Below are 21,575 nucleotides of genomic sequence, written 5' to 3'. Positions count from 1 at the left end.
CCATTTGATGGACTTTCCAACCATTCTGAGCTGCTAGTGCAAAGAGTGTCTGGATGGTAGCCCATTTTGCTGTGGGGCCAAAAGTCTCCTCATAATCGACCCCTTCCTTCTGTGCAAAACCTTTTGCCACAAGCCTAGCTTTGTGCTTGTCAAGTGAGCCATCAGCTTTATACTTGTTCTTGTAGACCCACTTGCAGCCAATTGGTTTGGTTCCTAATGGAGGATCAACCAGCTTCCAAGTGTCGTTCTTTATGAGGGCATCATACTCCTTTTGCATCGCTTCTTTCCATTCATCATGAGAAGCAACTTCTTTGAAGGAAGTTGGTTCAAAATATGTAGACAAGATTCACAATCATAAGAAACATCCATATCAATAGGTGAATTAGAGTCATCTACATCACCTCCATTTTTCCAATTTGAATTTCTGGTTCCTGTCTTTCCAACTTCATCAGGATGAACACTTTCAAGTGTCTTTGTCAGCCACTTTGGGGGACCTTTCTGAGATGGTCCAGGCTGCTCTATTGATTGAGTTGGGACTGAATCAAGATTGAGCCTCCCAATTCTATCAATTACATCACTTAAAGCATCATCCGGAGTTTCATGCGAGGGAGAGTGTTCTTCAGAAGAAGATTCCACATGTTGATCTAGTATAGGAATCCCCCCTTCAAGATGTGGAATCTGATTATCAAATTCTTGAAATGATTTTGCTTTTGCGAATCTATCCAAGCGATCAAGTTGCCGCTCAACAACATTGTCAGTTTTGGATGATTCAAGAAAAATTACATCTCTAGATACAACAAACTTTTTATTTACTTCATCATAGAGGCGGTATGCTTTAGAGGTCTTTGAGTACCTCAGAAAGATACACTTACGACTTCTAGCACCAAGTTTGTTTCTATGTACCTTTGGTATCAAGGCATAACAGGTGGAACCAAAGACCCTGAGATGCTTTATCGAAGGAACATGTTCATACCACATTTCATAAGGAGTCTTGTTTCTTATAGCATTAGATGGACATCTATTCTTTATATATGCAGCACATAGAACAGCATCAGCCCAAAACATTATCTTTACATTTTTGAAGAAAAGCATGGATCGTACCATATTTAAGATTGTTCTATTCATTCTTTCAGCTACACCATTCTGTTGGGGATTATAAGGCACAGTTGTTTGATGTTTGATCCCATGTTGGCGAAGATAGTTTTGAAATTCATTTGATGTGTATTCTTTTCCATTATCAGTGCGAATAGACCCAATATGAGATTATGCATCATTTTCAATCCATTTATGAAAATTCTTGAATGTTTGAAAAGCATCAGGTTTGTTCCTCAATAAATAAACCCAACACATTCTGGTGTGGTCATCAATAAATGTCATGATATATTTATTTCCATTTGCAGAAGGAACAGGCATTGGACCACATAAATCTGAATGAATGAGTTCAAGTTTCCTATGTGCTCTTGAATGTGAATCATGAAAAGACTGTTTGCTATGCTTTCCTAGAATGCAAGCATCACATTGCTTAAGTTTCCTAGGAATTGTAAGCAAACCAGCGACACCATTTTTCTTCAACAAGCGGAGACTGTCATAGTTCAAATGTCCAAATCTAGCATGCCATAGTAAAATTGATGGAAGTGTACCTTCTTCATGATGAGCATTGTATGAGAAATTTTGTGCATGAGCAGAGGTTCCTTGCAGTTTGAGAAGTCTTTCTTCTTCTATTCCCCTCATGACAAGTGAGTGGTCAGATGCTTTTCTTACCTCAAGCCTGCCATCAAACATATGAATGGAGTGACCTTGCTGGCGAATGTGGACCAAGGACAACAAGTTTCTCTTGAGCTGTGGGAGTTATAGAACATGATCCAGAAGAAAGTCTGGAAGACCAGGCAGTTTAAGCCTGATTGTGCCAAGCCCTGATGGCTTGATTTTTGATTGATCTGCAAAGTATACTGCTCCATTAACATTTTCAGTGATTGATCTGCAAAGTATACTGCTCCTGAATCAAGCAACCAATCATTTTTCCATGAAGCAAGTGAAGCATTAAACAAATCTTCATTTACTCCAATGTTACATTGTGCCTCAACATAGTGAGTGGATTCAGGTGCTTTACCTTTGTCTGTATCATCAGTTTTACCTTTCTGTTGGTTTCTTTTCTGCTCAATTTTGTCCCATGGTAGCTTGCATGTAGAGGCATCATGTGATCCATTTCTTTTGCAGCGAATGCAGTGCAAATCTGCCTTTTCTCCTTGAGAATGTCTGCCCCCCTGCCTCTGAAATATCTTCCTCTTCCTCTTCGTCCACCTCTTCCTCTTGTAGAATCTTGAGTAGGATGCTTTTTTTTATGAGCAAGGCACACAGTCTCTTCAGAAGATTCAGGGGTTGTCTTCTTTGCAAAAGCTTTCTCTCTTTCAGCAAACTTTCTCACAAGAGAATCAAAGGTTATATCTTTGAGATTTCCATTTGCTTGCAATGACTCAAGATAATTGGAGTAAGTAGGATAAAGTGCCTTGAGAAAAGCAATAAGAGGAATATCCAATTCAACCTTAGTAAATTTGATATCATGCATTATAGACTTTACTTCAGATGCAAGAGCAAGAGGATCATTATTTTGCAGTTCAAGAGTGAAGAGTTTAATTATGAGTTGAACAACTTCAAGTGCAGAATGTGAGTCATAGAGTTCTTTCAGCTTTTGTAAGGCTTCAAAGGCAGTTGAATATGACGAAATATGACAACTCACCTCTTCATTTACAGATGCTGCGATTAATGCATAAGCTTTGCTATTCTTGTTTTCCCAAATGACAAGTTCTTTGTCTGAGGTAGGTTGTACTGGGTCATTGTCTCCTTCTCCGACACACACTCCTTTCCACAACTCATTGAAAATGAGGGTGCGTTTTATCATCCGGAACCATTCAAGATAGTTCTCTTTGCCAGTGAGAACTATTCCCACCATAGATATGATTGAATGCATTGTAAAATCCAAGAGCTGTAAAAATACTTCTGTTGCTAAAAGAAAATTGATTCTGATATCAAAATGTATTCTGGCCTCAAACAATATATTAAACACAGTCAAACGCAGGAGCGTTAACTATGTTAGTCACTTTGAAAACAGCTTTATGAAAACAACACTATGGTAGCCCAAACAACACTAAGGTATAATACATATGTATGTATTATCAAATAATACAAACATTATACCTCGATGCCCTAAAAATATTTACTGCATATAACAATTTAATGCATTATATGTCATGTCCATCATATAAAAGGCAAACACGCATATAAAAGGCAAACTCCATGTCCACGCATCGGTTTCCATGTCCACTTCAAACACTCATCGGTCTCCATGTCCACGCATCAACAACATTACAAAGGTATAAAACACTTAATGGTTCATATTAGTGTCCACGCATCACAGGTATTATGACCACAATAACCATGCATATCAAGTGTTATAACCACAATAACCATGCAAATCCATTAACAAAACATGTCCACGCATACGCATATCAGGTCCACGCATGTCATGCTGTCTCAAATATTCACGCGCAGTGTTAATATCAACGCGCAGTGAATATCTCTCACGCGCAGCATTTAATAACAACGGAGCAGTGTTAATATCTCTCACGTGCAACGTTTAATATCAACGAAACAATGTTAACACCATTTCTGCATGCGTATTAACAGATCTATATGCATTTTCATTGAAAAAAACTGTGTATAACAGCGTTCAGATACCAAAACGATTTCTAATGCATACTCCAGCAATCACAAGACAGGATTTGAATGTTTAGTGGTATGGATTCCATGCTCACTGCACCAGGCGCCTCGCCCAAACTCAGAGATACAAACTGAAGACAGCATTGCACGAAGAATAGGCAGGGGAACGTTTCAACTTGGAGCAACGATTCATTCAGGTGAATGCACAGTGCTTCAGGACAGCTTGGACAGCGCTGGTAGTGTCAGGCAGAGGAGCGTTTGCAATGTCAGGTGCAGGTCTGTATAAAAAGAATATGGCAGATAGGCAGAGGAGTTACAAGGAGCATGAGAGCTAAAAAAGGAGCTGGCTCTGATACCATGTCAGGCCAGGCAGTAACTCCATTAGGCAGAAAACTAATTCGTGTATTCATTCAATCAGGTAGGTCTGTTATATACATGAGGGAGAGACTGTTCAGTTCATCTCCCGATGACTGTTCACATTTCTCATTTATTTATTTACATATATTTACCCAATCACAAGGATTAGGTGTCAACAAATATAATCAAACAACATATAAAGTCCACTGTCCCAACAGGGGGCGGACAGACGGACCAAAAAATATAATAGACACTAAAGGTGGCAAGTAATGAGAAGGGTCAAGAAGACTATATGTATAGGCGGTTGAGGGATAGAGACGGCAAAATTGAGTATATAAGGGAGTCGAGGAAATCATAGCAGGGGAGGATTTTCCAAAGTTGTTTCTGGGGGATTGAGAAGGAAATTACAACAAAGAGCCATAGACAGAGTGAGGACCACTGAGCTTTGATTGTTCTTGAGGCTTTTGGGCATGGGTGCCAGAGTGCTGCAATTCTGAAGCATTCTGGAGCTGGGTACCAAAGTTGTGCCCAATTTAGCAGGGAGGTTTTGGTCTTTTGGTAACGGGAGCAAATTCGGAGCGACGAAAACCCGGGATTGACATCAAAAGCGAAAGCCAAGTAGGTATAGTGAATTTAATTGGTAAATTATGCTCCTAAATTTCACTATCTGTATTGTTAGAATTATTTTTTCCTAAATTTCTGAATTTAGAACCCTACAACAGGAGCCTTATGTTTGTTGTATTAAATATTGTAATATAACAAGTTTTGGGTTCAAAATTTGTCGTGTACTACATTGATTCACTGTTGTACATTTTCCGCTCTGCAAACTGGTCGTGTTGTGACATTTTGGTATGTTTGTGATCGTGTCTTAGACATAAACCTGATTCTGAAGTGCTAAGGAAAAATCAACAGGTTGGTTTCTCTTCTTTTGCAAATTTCAAATATGCGTCTCTTAACTGATCTCTTGTGTTGGAACTATGTCCTTCAATTATATGCAACACCTCTTCTTCTATTGTTGGAATTGATTCAGTAATTCTACCTGCCAATCTATTTATCTATTGTTGGAATTTCTTCAAGTTTAACATCATTTTGACTCTGATATTAGATGATCCGTAGTTTCAGCCACATATAACGATCCAACCCCAATAGGCTATCAATCTTCCTCCCCTCCTATTGCCTTTACTGTGCTTGTTACTCTAGTTTCCTGAAACTTTGTTACTCGCTTTTGAACATCACTTGGATAGTTAGCCAAACAAATGGATGTTCTCTTTACATCCTTTACATGCTTTATTGATATGAGCTCATATGCTGGAAGAGATGCTAGAACATTCTCTACAACGGCTCCTGGATATTGAATGGTAACAGGCTTTGGAAGGAGAGGATATGAAATGGATGGTCCATGTATCTCAAACTAACAAGGATGCTAGGATGGATTTCCTTGTCCTTTCTCCCTATCTTGCTCTCTATCTCGCTGTTTATCTTCTTCTTCATCTTCTCCTTTTTCCTTTCATCCTCTATTCTATTTGGCCATGGCGTCTTCTCTCTCTTTTCTTTTCTTTTTCTTTGTGCATTGCTAGTATTCTATTTTTTCTACATTTCTTCTTCAGTGGGATCTCTCTCCTCTTTTTGGACATCTATGGGAGGTGGGGGAATCAAGTATGCCCTCTAGAAGTATTGGTCTCTAATGCCTGATTGCCAACTCTCCAATCTCTCCTATTGGCACCCATGCCCTAGCGCAATTAACTGCTAAAGGAGACAGATCCCTTCTGCTCCAGTTTTCCACCAAAAATCCGTAGCGTCTAACTGGCATTGACAATTGAATGTCAAAATTGTTTGGTATGTTGATCCAATCAGATGATCTAATGGCTGTCCTTTTATTGTGGATTTTTTAAATGCTGACCATTGTATGATAAACAAATACCACAAACAAATAAGGTTCGATCTGGGTTTTAGGTTGACAAGAGAACCTTGATCACAAATCCATTGGATCCATGGTGTGTGATCCAACGATGTAGAAAACATCAGTGCCCACTCATCCATTAAAACAAATGGTTTTTTAGGTGCTAAGTAAAACAAGAGAACATGAGCCAAAGCACGATGTCCCTACGTCATTGTGTCACATTTTAGGCAAGGAGTAGACGAGGACATTGAAGGAGAAGGCAATATATAGGACACTAATGGGGGAGGAGGAGAGGGAGTTTGGAAGAATAAAAAGTATTTGTTGTAGAGAACAGAGGGATTTTCTTCTCCGATTAACCTAGGAAACAACATATGCTAATGTCTTTTGTAGATTGACTCCTTAAATCAAGATAATGACATTGCTTTCTAATGTCACAGAATGTTTCGTTGGAAAGAAATGCTGATTTTCTATAGCATGCAATTAACAGAAGGCTTATTAACTTCTATATTTTTCAGTTTGGAATTTTCTATTTCAAATAACAAATATATGCAGCAACTCAGAGATGCACTGTGAGATGTTTAGAGACATTAACACTACCCGCTTTATAAAATCTCTTGCATTAGAATCTGTGTAAAACACTTTTTTGGTAGTCATATTTGTTGTCATTTGAGTTATCACTTCCTTTCCAACACCATCGTCGACTGGGATGGGACCAACCTTCAGGCACATTTAAATATAATGTATGTTAGCAATGAAAAATATGTCCAAAAGTAAAAATGCACTCATCCATTATTTGAAATGAGTTACTCTAATCAGTCAAACAATGATACAAACTTCTGAATTAACAAGATAAGCACCCTACATCTCTTAATATGGTTTGTTTGTGGGGTCTTCCTCTAATAGTCTAAGTTGTGCAAATACTATCTAACCGTAAAATAATGTGGTATGCATAATAAACAAAATGTTATGACTGGGATAGAATAAAAACAGACTATAAATTTTCAAACATTGACATGGATATCATATCTATATATATCAACCAAAAAGTAGTGAGAATTGCTCTTACAGTGAACTCCACTTCGGCATGTTCCTTATCCTTGTAAAGTCTGGTTACCTGCATGTTGAATTGACAAATAGACATGAACATATATGCCTGAATAAACAATTACTCTAAATCTGTGTACAGCATCAAACCAAGTACGTGAAGCTTAAGAAGAAAATATCAGCTCATGCATTACATAGTTGAACTGTCACTCCCGTTCTGGAGTTACAACTATGCCACAAGGAATTACAAAATTGCAAATATGTGAAATTCACTGGCAGCCATATCCTATCAAAAATACAAAAGATGGATTGATGGGTAACAAAGAAATACTTTCCATTAGACTAATAAAATAGACCCTTTACAACTTGTTACATTCAATATGTTGACAGTCCAATGTTTATGAGCACACCAACCGGTTTTTCTGAATATATATATTTTCTGGCTAGCATGTGGGATTTTAAGAATATTTATTTATATTTTATCGTAATAAAATTCATATCTATTATTTTGAGTGATGTATATGAGACATGTTATCACCTAAAATAGCATCTCAGTGGAATAACACAGTCCATGGATGTCATCTGTAATATTCCTAGTGGGAAATATTAAGTGATAATAGCAAATAACACATAAATATGTATCCATAAAACTAACACATCAGCATATTGACAAATTGCACCAAAAAATGTATCAAGAGCTGAGCCATTTTATTAACTAAGAAAGCAAGGTACATAAAAATGAAGAGGAACTTGGGTTTGCTAGAGTAAGCTAGTCAAGTCCCAGGTGGAAATGGAGTTGCCCAAGTGTTGGGAACTGCTCTCCCAAGTCTTTGTGCTGGCCCAGTAAATTTTGCTACTGTTGACTGGAAAGGAATTGGTATTTCAGGCCTCTAAACTGCTCAGAAAATTCCAAAAAATTAACTGGAGCTTCCTCACAAGGAACCTAGAATAACCCAAAAAAATATCACAGACCCAAGTGCTGGAAATGGTCCTAGAATAAACTGTGTCCTCTTCCAACAATTTATGTTGCTGACTGCTGAGTGGTACTAGGAATTCTGCCCTCAGGAGTGCTCAGAAAATTATGCAAAATTAATCCTAGTTTCCTTTCATACAACCCACTAAAACCCAAAAAGGGTTTGGGATGAGTCCAACTGATCCAGGTGGATATTGGTGGCCACCTGCCAAGTCCACCTGGACCCCCACCATTGTCTTTCTCAGCATTTTCAGTTTCCTTAATTGTAGCACAACTTACTATTTTTAGCAGTTTTTCGGGTCCTGAACTTCCGGAGCCGTTTTGAGGCCCTAAACGACGTTTTTTGGGGAATCCGAGGGCAACATGGGTTCATGGTATTGGACCGATGTTGCCCATTCCAACAATGATAGTACTCGGATAGATCTTTCTAACGAGCTATTGTATGCGTCAAACGGAGATCATATGCCAAAGTTATGACCCCGGGAAGTTGATGTACCAATTTACCCCCAAACGGGGCCCACAGTTTGGCGTTTCATCTCCTAGGGTTAGGTTTTGGAATGTTAAGGGTTTTCCATTGTTTCTCAACAATAAATAGGCCTTCGAGCCTCATTGTAACACAGTTGAGAGGCATGTAGCCGTCACATCTCTTCTCAGAGATAAGCTACCATCGCCCTAGCTGGTTTATTTCCATTTTTGGTTGTAAGCATATTTCAGTATTTTCTATTAATGAAATGAAGTATTATTTCCGCTGCATCTTTGTGTATATGGTTATCTCTGTAATTTGTTGCGTTCCTATTTAAATCCGGATCACCAACATGCCCCAGTGATCCCAATTTCTGTGTGGACCTCTAACTAGCTAGCAAACTGGCTATAGATGAAATCTGCTACAAATTGCTCCAAATCTCTCCTAGAAAATCACCTTCCCACCGCGTTACTTCCTCCCAAATTTTCCTGTAATCCTCCTGTTGTTGCACAGAGTGTCTAGGCACCGCAACAACGCTCAGATCGAGCGTTGTTACTTTGATCCCCAATTTCTCCGTTTAAGCTATCTCCCTACAGCAAGCTAAGGGGAGTAGATCCTATGGAAAAATTGGAATGATGAAGAATTAGTTGGGAACCAACCAGTTTGGGATACACAGCGAGGCAATCAAGTACTTGATTAAGATTTAGCAAGACTTAGAATTTGATTAGATTTTAAATGGTTAATACCAATGCCTTATAGAGTCAACGATCTTGCTAGGGAAATGAAGACCAAGTAGTCGATTAACGACTGCTGCTTAGGTGAATGACTATCTTATATGAAATGCAGATCCTAAAACTAATGTGAGATGCAAGAATCTTGGTTGATTTTAGTTAAATGCCTACTTAGATTGTGAATCCTTCAATCCTTTCTGTGTTGAGCCTGATTTCGTAGTAATTGGCAGAGAGAAGGTCAGGAGAAGCACACTAAGGTGTGATTAATGATACCTCTCCTGAACTTCTAACATACCCGGTGCCTCCGGCACTACAGAGAGTTGTGGCTCTGACGACTGCAAGGTCACCGTTTTAAGTATTATTAAAATAGGGTTCTCAAGAAAAGACGAATGGAGATCTATCTGTCTATTGACCAAGCTTATGCTTGGAAGTAAATTTTATTTATGCAAAACTAACTTATATGCAAATGCACCGGAAGATGAGATGAAGTTAGACTCGAGGATGGGGAAACACTTGTGTTGCTAAAGCCCTCAATTACCCAAATGAGATGCTCACTTTATTAGATGAAGACTTAGAAAATAAACTCTTCAAGATATTATAATTAAAACACCAGCTTATTTCAAATCTTCATGATACAATTTAGCTCAAAGAGAACAAAAAAAACTTTGCAATTCGGTATCAATGTCAATAAATTTTCACAAATATTCAGCTTATGAAACAAAGGTATGCAATCTATTATAGTTCCACAACAAGATTCTTTAACAATCACTTGAAAACATTTGCAAAACGTCTAGCATGTAATGAGCATTAAATAATCTAAGCAATGACGATATATAGATGCAAGATATTCAACAGATGCACAATGTCTTAGCAATTAAATTTTTAGAGATCCAAATACTTTGAACAACCACGAAATTTAAATGCTAATCAATTTAGATCCTAGAATTTAAATGATTATGCTTAGTGATCCAAATCTAGGAAATTAACCACCTTCCTATAGTTAAACTTAGGATATAAAAAATTTAAGCACATTTAACTATGGAGAAAAAGAAATGCTGATACCACAAAACTCTCCTTTAGATTTTACCCTTGATAAATTTGATTAGTCTTTAGGAAAACTTTTCGATGCGCTAAGCAAGACTAAATGTGACCAAAATAAATCGAAAAAAGGATTTAATAATTTTTAAATTTTTTAATGGACCAGAGGCCACGTAAAAAATTTTAAAATCTTTAAGTGTGAAAATTAATTTTGATTTATTTCCTAGCCACATAAAATAAACTTTTTTATGCTTTTTTAGATTTTGATTAGAAGTTCAAATTTTTTACGATTTTTAATGATTTTTTTTTTAATTTAAAAAAAAAACAAAAAACGAAAAACAAAGTTAAAAAAAGAAAAGAAAAATAAATAAAATAAAACCAAAACCTAACCTCCCCTTTTTTTATTTGCTTTTAGATTAACAAAATTAAAATGATTCCCTACAAAATCAAATTCATAAAACAAAATGTCAAACCTAACTTAACCAAACAAAAAAAATAATGAAAATCGAAATCAAAATCTTTTATTTGTTTATTTATGTTCTAAACCCAAAAAAGAAATAGACAAAAAAAAAAAAATCAAAACTATATTAAAAAATAAATCAAAACTGAAAAAAAATCGAAAACCGAACATACATAAAAACCTAAGACACCTTATCTAACCCTACCAACATAAACAAAAGATAATAAAAAAAATGAAAAGTATGGTTTGCAAGTCCAGCGGTAGTGTATGGAGAGGAACTCGAAGGGAGCTGTGAGTGATTTCGACAGCTACTGCGAGAGAGAAGGGAGTCTACTCGTTGGAATGATGGGCTGGACGGAGTAGAGAAGTGGACACAGCGGGCTAGGGAATAGAGGTTGACGGTAAGCAGGTCAAGGTAGAAGCGCGGGCTAGCAACAAGGAGGGGTTAGCAAGCTTGGACAACAGCGAAGAGGGGTTCTGAAGATTGGAGCTGCGTGGTTTTTTATTTTTATTTTTATTTTGTTTTGCAGGTTAGATGGTTGCTGGAGAGATGCACGTAGGCAGCAAGGAGGGAGAATCGAGAGAAGAAGGGATGGACATGTAGGCAAATGATCAGTGTGGAGGGAAAGGGATTGCAGGGGAGGACTACGTGAGGACGGAAGGGAAATGGAGGCTGCGTGGAGAGGTGGAGCACCAAACAGGTTTAGCATGGGCAACGGATTAAGGGATGGACGCAAATGGCAAAAATGGGCAGCGTACAATATGAGAATAAGCTGCGGAAAGAGAGAATTTCACGTGGGTTTTGGCAGGCAGTAATTTTTTTTTCGAAAAGCTCCTAGAGAAGAGAAAAACACGCAGCAAGAGAGGAATAAACCCCAGCTAGCAAACAAATCCAAAAATCTTCTGTTGAAAACCCCAGGCAGCAGAAACGATTTCAAAAACGATTTCGAAAAGCCTCAGGAAGACAGCCCAATAAAACCCAGAAATTTCCAGATTAACTTGATATGTTTTGATTTCAGATTTATAATCGAAGCCCCTTCCAGATTTAAAAAATTTTAAGAAACCCTTGGACTGCAAATAATGCCCCTGCAAAAGCTGGTTTTGAGGCCAGATCTTACCCTCCAAGGCCTAGATCTGGCTTCAAAATCAAACTTCACCTTCAGATCTGCAACCTGTTCCTAAAAACACAAACACCCAGAACCAAGATATACAAAAAAATGAAACCCCAGAAACCCTAGTCAGAGAAATAAATTTACAGATCTATGCACAGGGACAGCAGATCTATCAGATCTGGCGAGTGTGAGTCCAACTCCGCTCCCAGATCTGATAATCTAAGGCTCTTAAAAGCCAGATTTATCAATTTAGCACAGAAAAAATTTGAAGTTTTGATTTTAAACAAACGTGCTTCACCCAAAACCCTTCATGCATCATCAATAAAATTTCTCATGATAATCCCAACATCAAATCAAGCTGGGCTATTCAGCAAATACTAATCGGGAGTTGGTTGGTCTAACTAAAAACTTCCCCGAACGCCCGATGATCTAAAAATCAAGAATTTATTGCATAACTCAATTCAACCATTAACGTGGAGCAAGAAAAAGATAATAAAATTCAGATTTAATAGAGATATCTGCTATTATATTAAAAACTTAAATTACCATTTAAACCCTAGTGATTTAGCAAGATACCTGTGCTCAAATCACTCTTCAGAATGCTATCATCAATGGCTAAAAGGAAATCTATGTATAAAAATAACACATCTTACAACATTTCCATGAAGAGTAACACTAGCAGAAATTAACCCCAAAGTCTTTCTGTATTGCTCATTAAAAAAATAATTTACAAGAGAGCTTTTACTTGGCACACAACTCAAAGATCGAATGATCTCAACTGACAACTGACCTCCTATTTAAAGATAAATCTTCCAACGACTAGTTCGAGTGATCCTTGTCAAAGTAATCTCGACCGTTGATGAGGATCAAATTTTATTTTAATCTCATCCATTGAAATATTAATTATTGAAGAAATTTCGAATTTTTCAATTAGATGCATTTTTATTAATTCAAAAATTAAAATTTTGAATTAATTTCCTCAAAATTTTGACTTTGACTTAACCCCAAGGACCAAAGGCCTAAAATTTAGCAAAATAATCAATTTACCTTAGTCCCTGAACCTTTTAAAATTTGAATTTTAAAGACCCATGAATTTTGCCTTTGGAAACTTTAAATTTACCTAAAATCTATAATTAATTAAATTTTTGGCTTAGGATTTTAATTAATTTTGGCCAGAAAATTTAATTGATTAACCTATGAGGGGATAAATTATTTTTCCAACCCTCAAGACACTTGACATCATTATTTTCATATCTTTTACATCGGAAGGGGGAAAACCCATCTGAAATAGACTCTCACAAACTACCCATTTCTGCGACCCAAATATAATCCAGCAAACTAAGTAATTTGTAAAAATAACTTAACCAAATAGTCAGGATTATTCCCAAATCACTTTTACACAGACTCGATCTATAACACTAGGACTCGCCTAAGATCCTGGTGACAAAATTCATTCTGGATTTGGGGTAAGGCTGAAGGAAAACTCTGCCGACCATCCGAGAATAGATCAGTGAGACAAAAAACCTCTCGGAATGTAGATCGTTACCAGAAAACTAGGTTTACCTAGGCAATTACATACATGACACAAATCTGCTGAGATTATTTACATCACATACATGCAGAATGGGTTTACATTATAACATGACAATTACGCTGATGATGATAGCTGGACGACACAGACACATCAGTCAAGTGCTATCCCTTTTGCGAAAAAGGGGGTGTGCTGCTATGGGTTGTTGACACGTAGTGGTCAACACCTCCATAGCCACACCATAAATTCTCCTTGCCCAAGTGATTGTCCAACAATGCCTAGTGAGCCCCAGCACAGGCCAAGAATTGGAGCAGCTCAGCTCTCCCAAACGCCTCACCAACAAACCTGCAAATTGACAAGAAACTCCAACCCTCTTTGTGGAAGGATTCTCTGCTAATTGGTTGGTCTAAATTTCCCTTATTGTTGGCCCTCCCAACAGCCAGAAATTTCTCTCCTGCGTCTAAGGAAAACTTGCTCCAACTGAAGGAAATGATTGTAAATGTGCCCAATGGAAACTCCAAACTGAGCTCCCCAATTGCCTCACTAGGAAGACACTCAAAGTTCTTTGAAATGAGGGTGGAATTCCCACTCGAGAATTCCTTGTGCTGAACAACACAGTTGTCTTGGCTAAGCAGCTCAAGAGAACTAATGTTAAATTGTGAAATGATCAGAAGTACCAAATGGAGGCCTCCAAGCTCTATTTATAATTGTTGGCCCTCTCTCCCTTGGTAGTCCCCACCTTCCACTAATTCGCACCCCTTCCTTTCTCTCTCTCTTCTAAATAGTGCGAGTTGGTCCATTGGGTTGAATTTCCTTCTCTTGTGGCCCCCACATTCCAGTAAAGCCATAATTTTCTATTTCTCCTAAGTCCCATATGCCAAAAATGTCTCCAATGCCCAAATTACAAAATTGTGCTATGCTTAGCACCTCCCCAATAAACTCTATTAATCTCCTCAAATGAAAAATCAAAATTGGGGATATTGCATTCCTCCCCACCAAAAATTGTTTTTCCTCAAACAATTCCTGAACAAGCACCCTCTCTGATTGTGATCCCCACTGTCACTGCAAACTATACCAGGGTCCCAAATATGCCATTAGATCATCCATGATCTTTGCACTGTTGATTTGGGGTAGCATCAGACGTGCCCTAGCCATGAAATTTGGTGGAGAGGTTGGCGCACATGAGGTCTCCAATACCCAGAAACGGTTTGGGCAGATTCTAAACAGATCAGGAGATATTAAAATAATTAATATTTTTAATGGAGCCCCTAAGTCTAAACTTAGGGAAAATAAAATATTAATGTGTATTAATATGAATCCATAGTTTTAAAAACCGGCCACAAAAACCGGTTACCAGTCAAACCGGCCGGTTAGATAGCTGGCCGGTCCGAACCGGCCTAATAAACCCGGTCAGCTCTGTCCTGTGCCCAAAATATGGCCCTAACCGGTCAAAACCGGCCGGTTTAGGACGGAACCGGTTCCGTCCTAAACCGGCCGGTTTATGGACAGCCCACCGAAACATGACAAAAAACGCCGTTGTTTAGTGGTTTAGTGGTTTAGGGGTTATGATTTTCATGACTTTATCAATAGGAATGATACATGTTCTAGATACTTCATCTCTCAAACCTTACTACAATTTTCTAAGTTCTTAAAATATCACTGCAATTCGGGAAAATTGAAATACCATTGGAATTCAGACCTTTGTAATCCACTGAAATCTTCAGACCTTCTTTAGTATCATTATAGTTTCGGACCTCTATTAACCAAGGAAGATTTTGTACCTCTGCAATGTTATTAGGCCTACAATCTTCGGACTTCTATATGAAGTTACTGTGATTCTTGGGTTTCTGTAATACTCCGGACTTTGGATCTTTGTGATTCTTGGGTCTCTGAAATACACCAGACTTTGAACCTCTATGATTCTCGTGTCTCTGAAACACCTCAAAATTTGGACCTCTATGCAGACCTATTTTAATTTAGGGGCAGACTTTTTGTCTGTCGTTTGGTTCTCTTCTTTTGTATAAGCTTCTTGCTAGTCTTGTTATACTTGATCTCCAAATGATCAAGCTACAGATGAAATAGTGATATTTCCAGCTACCAAGGATACAAACCATAGCTTTGATACCATGTTGGAAAATGGTTAGGGCAATATATTAAACCTAACATTTTCCTTAGATGAAATTTACTTGTGATATTAGTATCTTCTTAGTGGTTTAGAGCCTCATTGCTTATGTATTTTGTCGATGATATGTATTGCACTCGGTGCCATTTTGATATATTCACCTTTACATGGTATATAAATGAGCAATCTTTGCATATTTTGTCTCTATTGGCTTGGAATCATGCTTTTAAATCTTAAAAATAGTTTTTTTCATTAAAAAATAATTATTTAATGTATTTTTCTAAAACCGGTTCGTTTAGACCAAACCAGTCCCGGTTAGACCGGTTCCGGTCGGTAAACCGGTTCATTAGGTGGACCGGTCCGGTCACCGGTTCCGGTTTTAAAAACACTGTATGAATCTATGTTAGAGTGGTCCAAAATACATGGATCAAGCCAGATCTAATCTTAGTCGTTGGTTAGGGACTTAATCTCAACAGTTGATATGTTAATAGGAAAAGTATAAGAGGAGGCTTGAGGGTAACTTGGAGAATACACCAGAGTGATCAGTCATTCTATTCTCTAGAGTGGGGTTTGCTAAGAGAGATAGAATTAGTGATCGGGAGAGCAGTTGAGGGGCATTGAGTACAGAGAAACAGAGAAGGCAGAGATTGTGATGGGAGAGCAACACAACAACCAAGGAGAGTGATGCAGAGCCAACAAGGGCTCACGCAAAGGCAGCCAAGTGCTACGCAGAGCACCAAAGAGGCCAACGTGTCTGACGCAGAGGCCTAGAAAGCTAACACAAGCCAAGAAAGGCTGACACAGGGCCAGCGTCAGACAAAGAGGGGTTGATGCAATCCAGATTGGGCAGACGCTAGGGTTGCATAGCAGTTTTGTGCTGAGGAGCTGCCGAAAGGATTTTTCGGGGTTTCAGCCAGGAGATTTCTTACAAATTGTGAGGTATAGCTGCTAAGGAAATTCTCTATTGGGTAGGCCAGTTTCGACACCTAGATTGTACTCTGATATTGCTTAATAAGAAAACCCTTAGATAACTACACCAATTTTCCCGCATTGAGTTTTTCCAGGGACATTGGTCGAAAAATAATGGTGTCATGTGGTGTGTTTGTTCTTGTTTCTTTTAGTTGCTGATCTATAATATGTTGAGCATGCACTGGTGTTTATTTTCAGTATTTACTTTGTAAATAACTTGTTAAAGAAAAATAACAAGTAGGTAGGAATAAATCAGAAAAAATGCCTGAAGGGTTTCTAAACTAAATAAACTTATAAACTTCAACATGCACTGTCCTATAATGGAGTCCCTTGATACCAGGATCCAAATCCAACTTGATCAATGTGAAGCACCCCTTACTCCACTCACTATCCTACCAGATATAGGCATTAGAATCCCTCTACCTACCACCAATAAGTAGAGCATCCCAATAATGTAAAACTCTGTCCAAATCCTCATGAAGTTTCCCTACCAAGTAGTCCATTTCATGCACTCTAATGGTGGGCCCCTAAAGATACAACCCAATCCCTATGCGAATGAAGTCTCTCCTACATGAGCTCCTCCTAATATCGCCCTACTGACCAACTTGCCATGTTGATGAAGTCCCCCATGCCATTAGCGAGTCACTAAAGCCTAATGGAAGATCTGAGTGAACTCCTCCTATAGCATCTAGCTCATCCCTAAAGGTCGTTGAGCTGTCAAATATTGTGATGCTTGGGTCCCATGCTAGTCTCAGAAGGAAACTGTCCCGCCGACCCTGTAACATTTTGGTCATGACTGACCAACTAATATGATCGTACCAAAACATCCTCTTTTGTAACTCTCAACCATAATATATGTGATGATTGAGGCTATGCCTAGCCTACCAAGGTGTTTGAGCAATGCCCGCGCCTGTCACTCCATGGACGGCCCAATCCTGAACAACCACCTACCTCGCCATATAATGAAGACCTAGGTGATCCCCCATATGTCAACCTGATAATGAACTAGATCACTTGCTTTCTTGATCGTACTCACTAAGTGGTGGAGTGTCCCACCGATCAAATGGATCCCTGGATCCCATACCCATACTAGAGGTCCACGACTCCCCATCCTCATTGCCTGCTGCTGTGACATTTTGCTGGTTGTTGGGACCCCCCTTGTGCTTCATCCTTGACCCTTGTATGTATCCAATGGATGGGCACCCAACATCAAGGATTTGTCTCGCATATGACAAACGACTCTGCTCCTACCAAACCACACAACGAAATATGTTATCCCAACTCTTGATGATGTATCCTGATATTGCCTGGAGCCTAAGCATTTGCCCACTAACGAGGAATACCATCCCCTTTACCTCGTTCCCACATAACACCTCGAGTTGTCCTGCCAATAATGCACCCTACAACTCACTCATGGTCACCTCCCTAAGCCTGCACCCGTCAACTTGTGCCCTGACCAAATACCACCACTGAGAAGTCTCCCCCTAGATACTCTGTGTACCAACTAATTGTCTCGATCAAACCTCTTGTGTCCTATTGCACATGATGAAGGTATCAAGGGACAACACCCAACTATTTTTCACCTGCAAACAATGTATAAGTGAGAGGCACACGAGTCCCCATGGATATCATCAAATTATGCTCATATGCGTCCTCATCGATCCCTGGTTATTGATAACCAATGGCATGGCTGTCATCTCTATCAAGTGGTCACCTTGGTGGTAATTGTTGATTTTTGGTAGCATCGGATGCGCTCTAACCATGAAAATTGGTGGAGAGGCTAAGGCACATGATATCTCCAAGACCCAGAAATCATTTTGAGAAATTCCATCCAGATGAGGAGTTATTAAAATAATTAATATTTTTAATGGGTTCCTAAGTCTAAACTTAGAAAAATAAAAATATTAATGGGTATTAATAAAGACAAGGATGAGAAGCTTCTAAGAGACGAGGATCAAGTCTGTTTTAATCTTAGCCGTTGATTAGAGACTTAATCTCGGTTGTTGATTTGTCAACAGGAAAAGTATAAGAAAAGACTTGAGGGTCATTTGGAGATAGACCAACAGATACTCAATATCCCAAGAAAAATTGATTCTAAGAGAGTGAAATTGATTTCAGAGGGAGAGTTGCAAGGTGTAGGGAGAGGGGGTGATTAGCAGGAGTCAGGGTGCTAAGAAGAAGTGGCGTAGGGACTCTGAGAGACAGCGCAGAGGGAGACGCAAATCATAGAGACGCAAGGATGACATAGAGAGGGACAGAGCCATGCAGAATGACACAGGGCTGACGCAATAGGGAAAGAAAGCTCTCCAGGGTGTCAAAAAGTCTCGGAGAAAAGTCTCAGGTGTTTTCTCCCAGGGTCCATGTAAATTTTTTTGTAAAAGCGATTGTTGCTGAAGATTATTAAAACCCTCCTCTGCTACACCGGTTTTCCGATATTGCGTTTTTCCAGGGACAATTGTCCAAAAATAACTGTGTTGATGTGATTGATTCTTGTGCATATATTTGTTTCTATATAATGGTGTGATATCTGCAGTAGAATTTATTTTAATATTTACTTAAGGGATTTCATAAATAAATTATTGGGAAATAAGTAGGTAAAATAAATCAGTTACTACAGTAATATAATTTCTGTTTAGAAATTTTCACATGGTATCAGAGCAAAGATTTGTTGACAGAAAGGGAAAATCAATTATGGGTCAAGAGCATGTTGCAGAGGCATCCACTCCAGGAGACTTGTGCAGATTTTCAGAAGAATGCACAAGAGATAGAAATTACGATTTTTCCATGTTGGCTTCTAGATTGGAAGAAGAAGTTGCTTGCGTAGCAAGCTATGCCTCCTCGGGGGTTCGATATATAGATAGTGGAGCTTCCTAGCATATGAGAGGAATCCGAGAATGTTTTTCAGACTATCAAGAAGAAAGGATGAATTTTCAGATCACCATGGGGAATAAGGCAAAGTGTACTCCAGTAGGGAAAGGTAATATAGTTTTTCAAACAGAAACAAGAGCGCGGTTCCGAGCTACCAATGTGTTGCATGTTCTAAGATTGGGGATAAACTTAATTTCTGTATATCAACTTCAAAGCAAGGCCTATGACGTTTTATTCATTAAGGAGAAAGTATACGTCAAACACCTGAGTTGGAAAAAGAAGGTCTAGATTGGAATCAGAAGTAATAGGTTGTGTAGGTTGCAGGTAGAATCACCAATGGCATTGATAGGTAGTAATGGAGACAAGGATTTGAATGAACTATGGCATAGAAGGATGGGACATTTGCACCATGGGGCTCTTAGAATTCTCAGAAAAACTGTAACAAGAGTTCTAGATCTTAGTACTGAACGAGATGATGTATGCAGAGGGTGTGCTCTAGGCAAGTATGTCAAAGCAACATTTCCAAGAAGTAACAATAGGGCCAAGAGTGTACTAGGATTGATACACTCAGACATTTGCGAACCGATGTCCACAAAAGCTCTTAGTGGTGCCGAATATTTTGTGACCTTCATCAATGACCATTCTAGAAAGACTGGTGTGCTCTAGGCAAGTATGCCAAAGCAACGTTTCCAAGAAGTAACAATGGGGCCAAGAGTCTACTAGGATTGATACACTCAGAAATTTGTGGACAAATGTCCACAAAAGCTCTTAGTGGTGTCGAATACTTCATCACCTTCATCGATGACCATTCCAGGAAGACTTGGATCTATTTTCTGAAAACCAAGGATGAGGTTTTCTGTCGATTCAAAGAGTTCAAGGCTCTAGTGGAGAATCTGATAGGAAAGAAGATAAGTGTTGCATTTAGACAATGGTGGAGAGTATTTCAACAAGGACTTCACCACTTTTTGAGCTAGGGAGGGCATTAGAAGAGAGTGGACAACTCCCTACAATTCGAAGCAGAATGGAGTAGCAGAAAGGAAGAACATGACTATTATGGAAGCAGCTAGGGAAATGATGTATGATCAAGATATGACAAAATTCCTGTGGGCAGAAGCATGCAGCACGACAGTCTATGTCCAGAATAGAACTCCTCATAGGGCATTGGGTAGGATTACTCCAGAGTAGGTCTTCACCGGGAAGACACCTGAAGTTAGTCATTTCAGGATATTTGGGAGTTGAGCATATTGCCGTATACCGAAGGAGAAGAGGAAGAATTTAGATCAAACTGCAGAGAAAGGATATCTTGTGGGATATAGCGAGAATGCTAAGGCATATAGAATCTTTCTTTCGAGGAGCAGGAAGGTAGTAGTTCGGTGAGATGTAAAGTTCATGGAGGATAGGGCCTTCAGAAAATCTTGAGAAATGCCTTCCGAGGAGCAATCAAAAGATGAGCCGTTGGTCAAACAACTTCAACCAGCGGAAGCTAGTACCAAAAATTCTCCTTCAGAACAAGAGGAATCACAGGAAGAGGAAGGGATAACAGATGCACCTACTACCAGAGGAAGAACGAGTTGGGAACTCCGATAGATTCTACAGGATGCAAAAGATTTCATTGGTGCACCCAGGAACAATAAAAGGGAGTGAAGACAGTCAGATAGATATCAGGCCTTAGTAGCTTAGGTTGTGGAACCCTCCAGTTTTCAGGAGGTCATTCAGCATCAAGTTTGGATGGATGCAATGGTGGAGGAATACAACTCTATAATGGTGAATGATGTTTGGGAAGTAGTGCCTAGGCCTCAAGACCGATCAGTGGTATGTTGAAGATGGATCTACAAGATCAAATATGCTGCAAACAGCAGTGTGGAAAAATACAAAGCCAGGTTTGTGGCTAAGGTGTATGCTCAAAAGTAAGGAATAAACTATGAAGATACCTTCGCCTCAGTAGCCAGGTATACATCTATTAGAACCGTGATATCTCTTGCAGCACAAGTGGGGTGGAAGATTCATTAGATGGATGTCAAGATGACATTCTTGAACGGAGTGATAGAAGAGGAAGTATACATTTTATAGCAAGAAGGCTTTGAGACACATGAGAAGGAATCTCTTGTATCCAAATTCAAGAAAGCCTTGTATGGGCTCAAACAGGCACCTAGAGCATGGTATCGTCGAATTGATGGTTACCTGCAGAAGATGGGGTTCATCAAGAGTGATGCAGATCCCAATCTCTACTATCTGATTGTAGAGAATGAGCCTCTAGTCCTAGTGTTATATGTGGATGATCTCTTCCTGA

At 38.9% G+C, this 21,575-nt stretch overlaps 1 protein-coding gene across 1 annotated transcript in view; it reads right to left on the bottom strand.

Moving 5' to 3' along the window:
* Positions 1 to 21,575, bottom strand: part of LOC149217731 (alpha-mannosidase-like) — a 468,321-nt gene that overhangs the window by 268,865 nt on the left and 177,881 nt on the right. The window contains exons 20-21 of the mRNA XM_089391406.1: positions 7,041 to 7,088; positions 6,572 to 6,691 (exon numbers count right to left, since the gene is read on the bottom strand). Coding sequence (XP_089247532.1) covers positions 6,572 to 6,691; positions 7,041 to 7,088 — 168 coding nt within the window. The remainder of the gene's footprint in view (positions 1 to 6,571; positions 6,692 to 7,040; positions 7,089 to 21,575) is intronic.

Source organism: Pinus tabuliformis, chromosome 1_1, assembly GCF_031772625.1.
Source record: "Pinus tabuliformis cultivar Carrire ecotype Pingquan chromosome 1_1, CPIR1, whole genome shotgun sequence".
Classification (NCBI taxonomy): domain Eukaryota; kingdom Viridiplantae; phylum Streptophyta; class Pinopsida; order Pinales; family Pinaceae; genus Pinus; species Pinus tabuliformis.
The sequence above is the reverse complement of the archived record's forward strand: the minus strand, read 5'-3'. Positions and strand labels throughout refer to the sequence as shown.